At 44.1% G+C, this 14,256-nt stretch overlaps 1 protein-coding gene across 1 annotated transcript; it reads left to right on the forward strand.

The window, feature by feature from the left end:
- The first annotated feature begins 3,628 nt into the window (after positions 1-3,628).
- Positions 3,629-12,993, forward strand: BOD1 (biorientation of chromosomes in cell division 1). The gene is made up of 4 exons (XM_004371184.2): positions 3,629-3,991; positions 8,007-8,131; positions 10,624-10,820; positions 11,841-12,993. Exons 1-3 carry the CDS (start codon positions 3,761-3,763, stop codon positions 10,817-10,819), a joined length of 552 nt encoding a protein of 183 aa, XP_004371241.1. The 5' UTR covers positions 3,629-3,760; the 3' UTR covers position 10,820; positions 11,841-12,993.
- Positions 12,994-14,256: the final 1,263 nt, after the last annotated feature.

The following is a 14,256-nucleotide window of genomic DNA, read 5'->3' on the forward strand; positions in this document are numbered from 1 at the left end:
ATGCAGACTACACCTCCAAGGAAACTCTCTTTCAACTGACTGGCTACTCACAGCAGATTCCATCATGGGAGGGATCACATATAAACACTGAGAATCATGGCCCAGCCAAGTTGACACACCCTCTTAACCATCACAGCAGCCAAGTTCTTGACCACTGCACCACCAGTGCTACTCTGTCCCCTTAGGGCTCTGAAATGCTCTTGCTGAAGGGTCAGGATCTTGGATTAGAAGGTTGGAAGGTTACCAAGGCAACCACAGACTGACTTCTAACCTTTAGGCCTGCCCTCACCTCCAGCCTCCTAGTCCAGTCTAGTCATATATTATGGATGGTTCACTGGATTGTACCTGACCCCTCTGAACACTGACCATATCCTGACACTCAGTCTAAGATAATATCAAGTCTTAAAAGATCTTGTCTGTATCTAGAAGAGCAAAGTTCACATTCTCTCATTCATTTTTCCTTCATCCATGCATCATATATTTACCCAGAGCCTGTGCATACCAGGTGCTGAGAATGCAATGGTGTTACGACGCAGCAGACAATCCCTGCCTTCATGGAATTTAGAGGCTAGTCAGGGGAGATGGAGGTTAATCAAATAACCTCCCAACTCAAATATCAATTTGTGACTGTAAAATATTAAACACTTGCTAAGGACCAGGAATTATGCTAAATGGATTGCCAAGACTGTGCTTTATCTCCTTCTCAGACTGAGGCTCCAAGAGGTGATGCAACTTTCCCAAGGTCATAGGTCATACTACCTACAAAGTGACAGAGCTGGGATTCCAATCCAGCACAATCTGAAGCAAAAAACCCATGCACTTGGCTACTTCTCCATTTTCCCCCTTGGCAGCCTATGGATTCATTTCTTTCCCAGTTTCTGCCCTTTCTCCTCTGAGGTCTGGATTTGGGCTTGCAGAATTTCTACCCTCCATGCAGTCTTTGACATAAAATATTGCAGCACCTAATATGTACAATTCACCGGGTCATGCAACTCATTATGGACAAATTTTAAGACTGAGAATCAGCAGTGATTGTTACCTAAAGAATACCTAAAAAAAACGAGATTACCATCTGGGCCAAAATTTAACAAAATAGGCTGCGCAGAGATTTCTAAATGTTCTGGATGATTAATACAGCAATGGCGCTCCCTGGCGACCATTATTGTGTTTTACACTTTCCTTGACCTTGGGAAGGAGCACGTTTGGAGGGTTTGAGTGAATAATAAAGCTCCACTAGTCTTGGTCAGGAAACCCTGGTGGTATAGTGGTTAAGAGCTACTGCTGCTAACCAAAAGGTTGGCAGTTCAAATCCACCAAGTGCCCCTTGGAAACCCCACAGAGTAGTTCTACTTTGTTCTGTAGGGTCTCTATCAGTTGGAATCAGTAGTCTTGGTCACCTTTGCTCCCCTTGCCTGCCCCATTTATATCAATTCCAGAGGCAAGGTCATGGGTATAGGGTGCAGCATCTTCTCACAGTTCAGAGTTGCAGCAACCAGGATTATTTGGGATCACCTACCCATTAGATCATGACAAACTAATCCATCATCTCCTACTAAAACACTTCTTTCTTTTCTGAAGACTGTGGCTACAGATGTCCCCATCCACACATCCTCTGACCCTATCCCGTGGCTATAGGAAACATACAAGAACTAAAGCAAACCCTGAATCATTCAACCAATATTCAGTGGGACCCTCTCTGAGCTAGGTTCTTGGGTGGTGCAAATGTTTGCTCTCAGCTAACCCAAAGGTTGGCAGTTCTAATCCACTCAATGGCACCACAGAAGAAAGGCCTAGCAATCTACTTTCAGAAAATTACAGCCATTGAAAACTCTACGGAGCACAGTTGTACTCTGAAATGTGGGATCACCATGAGTTGGAATCGACTTGATGCAACAGGTTTGGTTTGGTTTTCTCTGAGTGAGGCATTGTGCTAAGGGCTGGGGAAATAGCAACGGGTAAGTTGTGGTCCCTGTTCTAAAGCTTGCAGTCCAGCAGGGGAGACAGGCAGCCAATTAGTCTATAAATGATTCACTTTCAATTACAGTAAATGCTACAAGAATGAGGTTCTAAGAGTCTATACTAGGGAGACAAAACCAGATTAGGTTTGGAGATCAGAAAAATTTGCCCTGAGGAAAGAGAGTAAGGTGTGGTGTGCCCAAACTGGAGGAGAGGTTGGCCAGGGTGGTCAGGGAGCTTGGAGGAGAATGAACCTGAATTCAGCTTCTCCTGAGGCAAACAGTGAGTGATGAAAGTGTGGGGTTCATTAGCAGGAATAGATCTCAGGTGATCTCAAGGACGGTGACGGTATTGAGAGAATGTTTGACATTAACTTAACCATTGAGGAAGGTTGAGCTGATGTTAAATGATGAATAGAAACTAACACCTGAATATTTATCTTGAGAGTTAATTTAAACTATTACGAGTAGTAAATGTTGGAATGGAGAACATTCTGGACCTCTGCCAATTCTGCATCTTCCAGGGAGCCAAGGTTATCGCAGAATTTATTATTTACATCCCCTCCATTATTATGTATGACGTGGAAATAACAACAGCAGACATAATTGCCGGGGTTGTGGGCAAGAGTTAACCGGCAAAAAGATGCAAAGGAGAGAGAATAATGGTGGCAGTCATAGAGTTCCAACGGTGAACTGTGGCTATAAAAAATCAGAATATAAAACCTTACTATTGTATGATGTCAGATAGCTCTCAGGATGTAGCATGCCTTGGGTTAAGCATGCAAGATTTCGATTCAGGAAACCTGGATTCAATCCTATTCTTCCATCTATAGCTGTGTGCTCAAATTAACAAACTCTTGCATCTTCATTTCTGCATCTGTAAAATGCAAACAAATAATAGCAACTACTTAGATTGCTGTGAAGTGGTGCTTGTAAAGTGCTTAGCATCGTGCCTGGCATATTCCAACTACTCGATACTAGATTTTTAATTATTATTTATTTTTATTTTTAATTATTATTTAATATTTGGGAGAAAATCCACCCACGTGTAAGAGAGACTTAAGGAAGGGTTTCATTTTCTTCCTCACACTTTTCCAATTTTCTAAAATGAGCATGCATTGCTATCAAAATCAGGAGAAAAACCCTAATTTTTGAATAATAGAAATTCTACTAGTCTACTGTTTTTTTAAATTTCTCTGATCATAATTGTTCAGGAATGGGTGGGAGTACATGTTAAAAACACAAATTCCTAGGCCTTGACCATGAAATACTGAATCAGAATCTTCAAGGGATAAGCCTAGTAATCTATAGACTTTTAGCAAGCACCGCAGATGATTCTTATAATCAGGCACTGCTGAGATAAATTGGATTTATGGGAGGATAGAAGTGACTCGGCAGGGAGGTACAGCCCTGGTTGCAGCAACCACGAGGGCTTGAGCCTACAATTCCCATATTGCCCCCGCAAACTCGTGTCGGACGCGTCCGGAGCCTGCCGGGAATTGTAGTTTTCGTGCACCAGACCTCTGCTTATAAGAAAGCCAGAGATGATGTCGAAAACCTCCCGCCCCAGAATGCAAAGGTCAGGAGTGACGCAATCTGGAGCGCGCCAGGCATTGAGCGGGGAGTTTCGGCCGCCCCCACCTCCGCCGCTTGGGAGCGTGCCTTCTGCACCGCCTCCTCCGCAGCCTTTCCCGCTTCCTTCACAGCTTTGGGACCCAACTCCTCCGCCATCCCCTCTACGCCACCCGGGCCCTCTGCCCCTGAGAAGTTTTATTCGGTCTCCGTCGCGGGTCCGGGGCGCAGCCATGGCTGACGGCGGAGGGGGAACGGGCGCGGTGGGCGGTGGCGGAGCAGGACAGGCTTCCGCGGGGGCAGCGTCGGGCGTGACGGGGGCTGGTGGGAGCGGTGGCCCCATCAATCCGGCCTCGCTGCCACCCGGCGATCCGCAACTCATCGCCCTCATCGTGGAGCAGCTCAAGAGCCGGGGCCTGTTTGACAGTTTCCGCCGGGACTGCCTGGCCGACGTGGATACCAAGGTAGCTGAGACCGCCTAGGCCGAGGGAAGCTGGGCTGGGCGTGAGGCCGTCAAGGTTGCATCCTTGCTTTTCCAAAGCAAAGACAAAAGATACTTTTAAATCTCAGCAGTGAGGTATTAAACCGCTTGGGGCAGTACAGAGAGCTTTCTGAGTCAGGCCAATGTGGAGTCGACTCCCAGCCCTTCACTCACTAGCCGTACGATTTTAGCCTAGTCGCTTCTCAGAACTTTTGGGGGATCAATACTAGTTTTAGAGCCCAGATTCTATCATTCCCGAGATGGGACTCCTTTAAGCCCCTCGATAACAAACCTCAGTCCGTTACAAACAGTGGAGAAAGCCAGGTAGGTAAGCAAGAATGCTTTAGAATTTCCACCAGTTCTCTGTTCACCAATAAGGAGCTGACATTAAACATGGTAATTTGAATGCACAGTCATCAGCATTTATAGCTAACCGTTTGTCTTTTGCTCTGGCTCAGTGATTTGCAAACTTTGGTATGTAATTGAATTAAAGCCCATTGTTGTAGAATCGGCACCCTTGATATTGTATTCCATCATGATTAAAGGGGATTGGTGCTTATTTGAGAACCTAATGCCATAGGCCAACCCCCAGTAAAATGCGATTTCACTTTACCTACTTGCCAGGGTTTATTGAGATTCAGTGAAATGTGTATTAAATGTCAGATACTTAAGTTCCGGAATGTTCATTTCCTCTCTTTTCAAAAGCTTCTCCAGCAAGACCAAGAACTCTAAGTTATAGGTTTTGGAAGCTCTTGTACTGGCTGGGCTCCTCTATGAGTTTTACTCTTTTAGCCTGTTATGGAAATCTTGTTGCCTACCTCACAAGAAGATTGTGACCTGAAAATTAGACCTTAAAGATAAGGGAAGGACATAACCTAGTCATTCATTGAACATTTATTGGCCTATAACATGCCAATGTTCCTATGAAGGGTCAGGAATAAGTAGGTCACCTACCCCATCTCCAAGCTCAAGTTCTAGTATAGAAAACTTACATGTAAACCAGATAGTATAAATAGTAACTTCTGCATACTGTTTTACTACTCCAAGGTAATAGAAGTGCTATCCCTGAAACAAGGTACTTAATTTTCTTTATTTAAGGGACCCAGATAACCATATGGACTGTCAGCTTTCACCTTCAAAAGAACTCCTTACAACCTCTTTTAATCACCCATCAGTTCATTCTGTTTATTTACTTGTATTTTGGGTGGATGGCAAAGTAATTACAGACATCAGTACACCTTCACCTATACACTTTAGTAGTCTTGAGTGGGGCCCAAAACTTGCATCTGTAACAAGTTCCCAGGTGATGCTGGTGCTGCTGATCCAGGGACTACACTTTTGAGAATCACTGAGCTAAACAAAGATCTCAGATAAGATACACCTGAAAACACTGCCTTTAAGAATTAAAACAATCTGGTAACTACCAGAAGAAACAATTAAGGGGGTGTGAGTGGTTGTGAGGAGCCCTGGTGGCACAACAGTTAAGCTCTTGGCTGACAACCAAACCCACCCAGTGGCTCTGCGGGAGAAAGACCTGGCGATTTGTTCCTGTAAAGACTACCCACTGCCATCAAGCCAATTCCGATCTATAGCGATCCTATAGAACAGAGTAGAACTGCCCCATTGGGTTTCCAAGGCTGTAAATCTTCACTGAAGCAGACTGCCACATCTTTCCCCCAGCAGAGTGGCTGGTGGGTTTGAACCGCTGACCTTTTGGTTAGCAGCCAAGTGCTTGACCACTGCGCCACCAGACTAGAAAATCTGTGGGGCGGTTCTGCTCTGTCACATGGGGTTGCTATGTGTTGAAGTGGTCTTGACAGCATCCAACAACATAAGTGGTCACCTTCCAACCCCCTACTTCCCAACAGCTTCTGAATATTCTGATATTTTTAAGTCACACGTATGCACTACATTAAGCCTCACAAAACCTAATAAAAAGTGAGTGGAGAATTTGTTGATGGGAAACATCCAGAGTTCTTTTGAAGAAGGTGAAAGTTGACAGTCAATATGGTTATCTGGTCCCCTTAAATAAAGAAAATTAAGTACCTTGTTTCAGGGACAGCACTTCTATTATCTTGGAGTAGTAAAACAGTATGCAGAACTTACTGTTTTATACTATCTGGTTTACATGTAAGTTTTCTATCTCATTTCAAATTAGGTGAATTGTTTTGAATAGTAGAGGATATAGCATCAGGATTCATGGTTACAAGTGACAGAAATCTAATTCTAATTTCTTTAAGCCAAGAGTGGAATCTGTTGACTCATGGAATCCAAAGAAGGATTGAATGAACAAACTGCCAGAAGGGGAGGGATGCATTTGCAACCAGGGATTCTCCATTAGGGCTCTCTGTTTCATCTCTGCTCTTATATTTATTTTACTGTCTCTTGCAAAGTAGCATCATCCATTTGGTTAGTAACATCACTTGAGTACATCTTACAGATTTTTCCTCTCTCAGCTCCAGTTGTAAAGATCTTAGGGCATGCCTGCATTGTCTTAGCTTGATCAGGTGAACAGGGTCATAAGCACATGGCAGCCACTCCCCAACCCCTTGTGAAGAGAAGACTTGGTTACCAGGAAAAAGGAGATGTTAACTGTGAATTTTACTCCTTCTCACCCTCCTCCCAGCCTTCCTCATTTCAGGTTTAGTGGAGATTCTTTAGATTCGTGAATCTGCTTTCTTGGCATTTTGGAAGAGTCCGCTCATGGAGTGAGGCCTACTGATTGGTTTGATGATTTCATTTGCCTGATGTATTAGCAAACTTTTGCCACAGTAATGCTTCATAGGAAACCAAACCTCAGTGGCTTATAACAATAAGCATTTGTGCTCATTTATGCTGCTAGAGCTGCAGGTCAGCTTAAGTTCTGCTGATCTAGGTAGGCGTCAGCTGGGTGGCTCAGTGCTAGGCTGCCTGGGCTAGTGTCCAGGCTGTGGGTTGGGCTTAGGTCTCCGTGCACATGTGCTCATTCTAGATCCCAGGGCGTGCCCTCCCAGAGTCACACAAGAGCCAAGTTAGACAGCACAAGCACATTTAAGGCATCATGTCACTAACATTACATTGGCCAGAGCAAGTCACAGTTGCAACCCAACACCATTGGGGTGGGGACGCATGTGCTGCCCACCATGGAGGGGCTAGTGGTGTGAAGTGCCACCCAGCAGTCTACACTCTCACACCTGGTTTGGAGGAAAGGAGAGCCACTGATAGAGCCAGAAGATCTTTGGCTCAGGACGTGCATTCCTGGTGTTCACCAAGTTACTTCTGATTCTTTCCTTCTGATACTAGTTGGGTCTAGAACATTGCAACCAGTAAGTGCCTCTGAAGCAGAGAATGCTCTTTTTGGACTTAGGTCTTGTGTCCCCACAGCCTTTCACAGCGTTCCACGGTTTTTTACTTAAGGCAACATACTTGTGTTGCTGAGGTGTGGGTGGCCCTTCATTTTATGCATAGGGCTTTCCTGGACCTTGTTTGTTGCTGAGAACACACCTCTATGAGATAACAGGACAGTAATATTTCAGCCTTACAGATGGAAGTAACAGACTCAGAAGGTGAGTGACTTGTTGAAAGTAAGATAGCTAGTAAGCGATGGAAGCAGGGCAATAACCCAGTCCCTTTGATTCAGAACCAGCCTAGGACTAACCTTGACTTTATCACACTTTAGCCATGTGGGCAAGTTATTTACTCTCTAAGCTTAAATTTCTAATAACTGTGATGTGGAGGAGGAGGAAGATAATAGGACCTCCTTCATAGAGTTGCTTGAAAAGTAAGTGGGATAATGTTAAGTAAAGCATCTGGCATTGTGCCCACTTCACACAGGCTCTCCTGTTAGCTATTAACGCTCTGGCCGCACCATGTTGCGTGGTGATCACTGTATAGTCACAATGGGAATATATTTAGACTTGAAAGTATGCATTTCTATGAAAAGCAGTGTTCTGAATGACTGTTTTCCAAAAGTTTGATGCATTTAACTTCTGACCTGCCCCTTCTTTTTAATATTTTAGCCAGCTTACCAAAACCTGAGGCAGAAAGTGGATAATTTTGTGTCAACACATCTGGACAAGCAGGAATGGAACCCCACGATGAACAAAAACCAATTGCGAAATGGTCTGAGGCAGAGTGTGGTTCAGTAAGTAAGCAGAACTTAGGTTGGAAGGGCAGTGATCAGCAGTGTGATGCACAAGAAGGCTTATCTAAAGCACTGTTGGTCAAGGGGAAGGTGCTTTATGTCAGAGATCACATAGGACTGGCAGAAATCTGTTCCTTTATGAGCATTAAGGTTGAAGCAAGCAAAGAACTCAACTGAAATTCTTGCTGGTGTATCCAGCCTAGGTAGGCCTCCTATGCCCATCACTGCTGCGTGTGTCAAAAGGTATCCCAAATTGCAAGACGTGTTCCCTGCTCTTTGAAGTTTTCAGTGTAGTTAGAACATAAATATAATAAGTGTCATCCAAGATGTCTGTGTTGGAACTGTGCTGTGGATACTTCACCTGGTGTGTCACTGGGCACAGAAGTAGAGATAAGCTGTGGAATCTTTTGTCCTGAATAGAGTTTTTGTTGGCTCTTAATACACATACTTGTGTTCAGACCTTTTGATATTGACGTGGTTTTGATATTGTGCTGTAGTTATGCAAGACTAACATGAGCATGGCTGGGTAAAGCATGCATGGACCTTCCTGTCCACGTCTTTGCAATTTCCTGTGAATCTATAATTATTTGAAAATATAGAAAAGAATTTTTATATCAAGCTAGAATTCTCAGTATGGCTTATGGCTGCTGACGTGTGAACCTTTTTAAACAAAGAAAGCTAAAATTTATAAAAGAGGGTCGGGGAAGAAGCATGCTCTCAGAAGATGCCAGGAGCCTTGTCATTTTGGAGCCATTACCTGGTACCTTTCCTGTTTCCCTCACGAGCAGACTGGTAGTGCAGGGATCTTTCCGAAAGAAGGGGACAGTGACTAGTACTTACTGGGCACCTATACATATCTAGCCCTGGTCCTTAAGTGTGTTACTGCTAATCCTCACAACAAGCCTATTTTACAGCTAAAGTAGCAGATTAGATAAGCTTAGGTCTACCCTACCTTCAAAAGGATTGGCCAGCATGTTAAGAGAATATATCAAAACTGAATATTTTGAAAGGTGCTATTACGGTATTTTTACGTAAATAACACGCACCATCTACGTTTGATTGCTTCGCAGCTAACCAAGGCCTGATGCTGACTTCACTGTGGTTCCCACTCCTGCTCTTAAGTGTAGATAAGGTCTAATATATAGGCTACCTGAAGTTGTGCCCTGTAGATGCTCTAATAACTGTGTGTGTTTACACCGAGGCTTCCTGTTGATAAGCTGGTGTCTACCACTGACTCCCAAGTTCAAGGGTTATTTCTCATCTTCCAAAAAACCCATTGCCGTCAAATCGATTCCAACTCATAGCAACCATATAGGAGAGAGTAGAACTGCCCCATAGGGTTTCCAAGGAGTGGCTGGTGGACTTGAACTGCCAACCTTTTGGTTAGCAGCCGAGCTCTTACCCACTGCGCCACCAGGGCTCTTTAATTCCCATCTTTAACTTGCCACTATACATGTTCACTAATTTGTTTCCTTTGCTGTGTCCTGATAGACCATCTACCTATTTACTGTGGGACCTATTTTTATACCCAAGCAAAGGCTGAAATGGCCTAAGAACTCCTATAAGTAAGATTCGTTGATATGCTTGTGATGGTGTTTGACTATTTTAATCCTTTGAGAAAAGAAACTTTTGAGTTTGCAGTTTGCAGTTTGAGCCTCTGTGGGCTGGTTTCCAGATTTTTCAAATGTGATTTGTTTCTTCCAGGGACAGATGACCCAATAAGCAAGATATGCACAGGCTTCCTTACTAATCTGTAATGCACAATTTCACCCATCTTTTACCCTGGTTGCGTAGTGGTTAAGAGCAGTGGTTAAAGGTTGGCAGTTCGAATCCACCAGGTGCTCCTGGGAAACCCTATGGGGCAGTTCTACTCTGTCCTGTAGGGTCGCTATGAGTCGGAATCAGCTGAATGGCAATGGGTTTTTGTTTTCGTTTTCACCATATCAAAGATGTGATGAAACCCATGTGAAATGTGCACTGCACTGCACATTAGTAAGTAAACACAAGTAAGCCCGTGAGTGGCTTGCTTACTGGTTAATCCACCCCTGCTTGTCACCATAGTCTTCCTCACTACCCTACCCCAAGTGTTTGAATACAGACATTGGTAAATTTTGACTAATTTTTAGTCAAAATTTATTTTAGCCCCTTAGGAGCTCAGGGCCAGTTTGGTTCTTGTGTGTTTACCTGTTTGTATCCTAGCTGTCTGTTATGTATTATAGGTGACCAGCCACAGCCGAAGGCCATGTTGGATTGATGATAAGGTGTAAACACCCAGGAACAGGAGCTTGCTGGTTGTAAATTGCCCTTCAAAAGTTAAAATAAAATGCCTTGAACTGTATATGGTTAAGTAGATTGCCCTTTGAAAGAACTCCCTAGGAGGGCTGGAGTTTTGACCAGGTGGACTTTTATTGGACTCTCACATGACACTGGTTGGGGCTGAAAAGGAGTCTCAAAGGGATTAAATAACTGAATGGTCTGTTTGTCTTCACAAGGTCAGGGATGTTGGAAGCTGGAGTAGATAGAATTATTTCTCAGGTCGTGGATCCAAAACTAAACCACATCTTCAGGCCGCAGATAGAACGAGCAATTCATGAGTTCCTGGCGGCCCAGAAAAAAGAAGCCACACCAGCCCCGCCTCCAGAGCCTGAGAGCCAAGACCCTTCGGCTCCATCCCAGGACACGTCATAAGGTTTGGTATCCAGAACATTCAGATCATCTTTTATGCCGGAGCATTTTTCCCTGACTGAAAGGGATGTAAGAAATGGATAGAAGGGGGGTCAGCCATATTGGGAACCATATTTCTTACCTCTTCAGAAAAGTATTTACTGCAGGTGGACTTCACCTACTGTCATGAGTCAGTTTTTACTGAGAACTAATTAGCGTTTTCCTGTGTCACAGGGAGTGAGATTTCCTGTGCCCCCAGAGCTAGACATTTAAGCTGTGAATAGATGCTTCATTAGAAGCCAGCTGGGATGATTCATGTGCACGAGGGAAACACAGATGAAAATCTTGTTTTTCTGAAATTGTTTAAGTGAGTCTATCCCGTGGACATGAGTTGAGTTTGAAGTTTCAATGTGAAATCAAGGCAGGCGTTCTAACGCAGCGACCTGCATGGGGCTCACGGTGGGCTTTCAGCTCTGCAGGACCTCCTCGTATTAAGGAGGGGCTTTGGTTTACCAGCATCTGTCACCGTGGGGTTCTTCTGTCAGGAGCACTTCCTTTTTTACTAAATGAGAGATTAAATTTTATTTTAAAAGTCAGCTACAGATAAACACAAAAAGATGCTTTTTACCTGGTTTGGGAGGTATTAGTGGTAAATATGAGCAGTGATCAGCAAGGACGCAGGCAACGCTTTTACTCGGCCATCATTGGTAACTATTGGGGTGTGCATTATCGCCTCATTCTACCATTGGTGTTCCCTTTTTCAGATTCTTTTAAGGGATCAGTTTTTCTTAATAAATCAGATAAGTGCAGTGAGTTGACCCTAGCATCTGCAAATAAACCACGCCAGGCCCCAGGCTTGGGAGAGCTCGCACTACAGAGAGATTGCCATTTTGTGCCTGTGTTGAGAGAAGACCTCGGGTCTGTTACAGAGTGCCAAGCAACTGTCTTTCTAGTTTAATTGTAAATTCCTTTAGGAACATAAAATTCCCAAAGGTAGTCTCTAACTTCAAAGTAGCATTTTGATATGTTTATCTTTTCTTTTTAGAGTATGCCGGACATCTGTTAAAAACTCCTTTCTAATTAATGGTGAAGAAATGTCTTCAACCACATAAGAATGCAGCTCCTGAGCGAAGATAGTCCAGGGTCTTCACCGATTTCAAGATTTCACTGTGGGCAGTGTCCAGACTAACAGAGAGCAAGTCTGGCAGTGGGAACATGGACCGGGTGCCCCTGCACTGTGCTGCTATCTGGCTAGCCCATCCAAGGGGGTGACACCAGGTGGCACTACAGAGAGATAACGAAACACTACAGCAATCTGCTGTTGTCCTGAAACACACCTTTATACTTGAACGTGGGGATTTCATGTGGATTTTAGGGTCTGTGTGCTAGGATAAACAAAAGCTACAATGAAAGAATGTTGATGCAGTCCCAAAGATGCGACAGCAATGAGTAATGAACAGCAGGAAACATTAGCTGGGAGTAGGGATTTGGCAGTGTGTATTTGATATTGTTTCTTAGGGTTGCAAACTGGAACATACAAACTATTAGCATCAAATAGCTTTAAAGTCCTTGTGACCTTGTACATGAATCTTCTCGCCAGTTTCCTGTCCTGGTACACGGCAAGAAAACTTAGGGCCCTAGAATAAGGGAGGAAGCTCAGACCTTAAGTAGAAGGAAAAACATTGGCTGACCAGGCTTCTTCCTGTCCTGTAAGTCTTGGTATATTCCTTTTATCCTCATTTTTGTGTTTTTTTTTTTTGAGAAGTGAATTATCAATAAATGACTTAAATTTGATACTCTTGCTGTAGAGCTTTTGCTGACTCTTAGGCTGCAGGGGTGGGAAGGGTCACTTTTCTTCTCTGCCTCCCTGCTGCTCCTGTCCGGTGCACAGCACATGATTGTCAGAAAAGGTAGGGAGACAGAATTTGGAACTACTCTTACCCTGAAACTGATGTTTGGTACGGGCAGGCAGTTCTTTCTTCCCAGAACTGTTACTGGCCCTGGTCTTAGTGGAGGATCAGTGTTTCTCAAATGTGGATGTGCGGAAGTATCACCTAGGGATCTGGGGGAAATGCAGGTTCCAATTCAGTGGGTCAGGGGTGGGACTTGAGGGTCTGCATTTCTGACGCGCTTCCGGTGATGCTTACGGAGCTGGGCCTGGGAGCGCACTCTAGCAAGCCTTGGATCAGATCAGCACTTCACTGAGACTGAGAGCCTTTGGTTTTTAGTTTCATCAACTACTGGATATTGCTAATCTAATAAATGTTAACCTATTCATTTGGGTCTCTGTTAAAATGAGTGTTCTACTTCCACTTTTGCCATAAACATCCCTAAATATCTATAGGACTGTTTTGCCATATTCATTGAGATATGTTGGCAGCATGTGCCCTCTGTTAGCCACGTTTTAGCCACCAAAAATAAAACGGTTGCCTTTGTGTCAATTCCAACTCATAGCGACCCTATAGGGCAGAGTAGAACTACCCCAGAGGGTTTCCAAGGAGCAGCTGGTAGATTTGAACTGCCAGCCTTTGGTTAGCAGCTGAGCTCTTAACCACTGCACCACCAGGGCTCCATGTTTCAGCCAGGTGACAGTTACATCTGATGTGTCTTCTGTTTCCTGCCTCCTGACCAGCATAATTCCCCTGTCAGCTAAGATAGGCTGCTGTCCTCTTGAGTAACCAAAGTTTTCAGCCCCCAGAGGAGGGGTGCCCTCTAGTCCTGTCCACTACAGATAGGTCAGTATGGAATGGCCAGTCTTAACCAGCCTTGCTTTGCAAAGAAGCTTCTCAGACTAACCGTAGAGTCCTCTCCTCAAAACAGTCTGCTAGACAAGCCTTCAGTGGAAAGCTGCCAGCGAGGCAGCTGCGCAGGGGTGACTCTCACTGGAGAGCCACTCTGTTGATCTTCCCAACATTCTGCCCACCCAGCACCGGCCTCGGCTCAGTGACAGAGGAGGGAAAAATAGAGCAGCCCAGAAACAATGACGCTTTCTATCTCCAAGTGCCCAATTTATTACATTTTATATATTTTTTAGCAGGCAGTTTTTGATCTTGTCTCTTTCTTTGCTATCTTTATTACCAGAGAAGGATGTACCAGTTGATGAGAAACAGCATAATTTTCACAGAATGGTAAATATGCCAGAATAACAAAGGGTTTCTTTTTCAGTCATTGTGTTATATCCACTAAGGGTCACCAAGACTAGAGATGATCTCATTTAAGAAAATGGAGCAGAAGTAACTAGTCGCATGACTATTGATGGCCACTAACCATTTTTGCTTTAGGAAACCTTTTATAAAGATGGGTGGTGTTGGATGAAAATGAAAGCTTAGTAATAACTAGTGGATACATAGCTGTCCTTTCTCACAGCTCCTGAGAGGCAAGACCTCATGTCATTTTTCTTTGGATTGCCCCATAAGTCCCTTGCAATGGCTTTGGCTCTTAGCTGCGGTGAGTCTCCAGGG

The sequence above is a fragment of the Trichechus manatus genome, unplaced genomic scaffold (assembly GCF_000243295.1).
Source record: "Trichechus manatus latirostris isolate Lorelei unplaced genomic scaffold, TriManLat1.0 scaffold00011, whole genome shotgun sequence".
Classification (NCBI taxonomy): domain Eukaryota; kingdom Metazoa; phylum Chordata; class Mammalia; order Sirenia; family Trichechidae; genus Trichechus; species Trichechus manatus.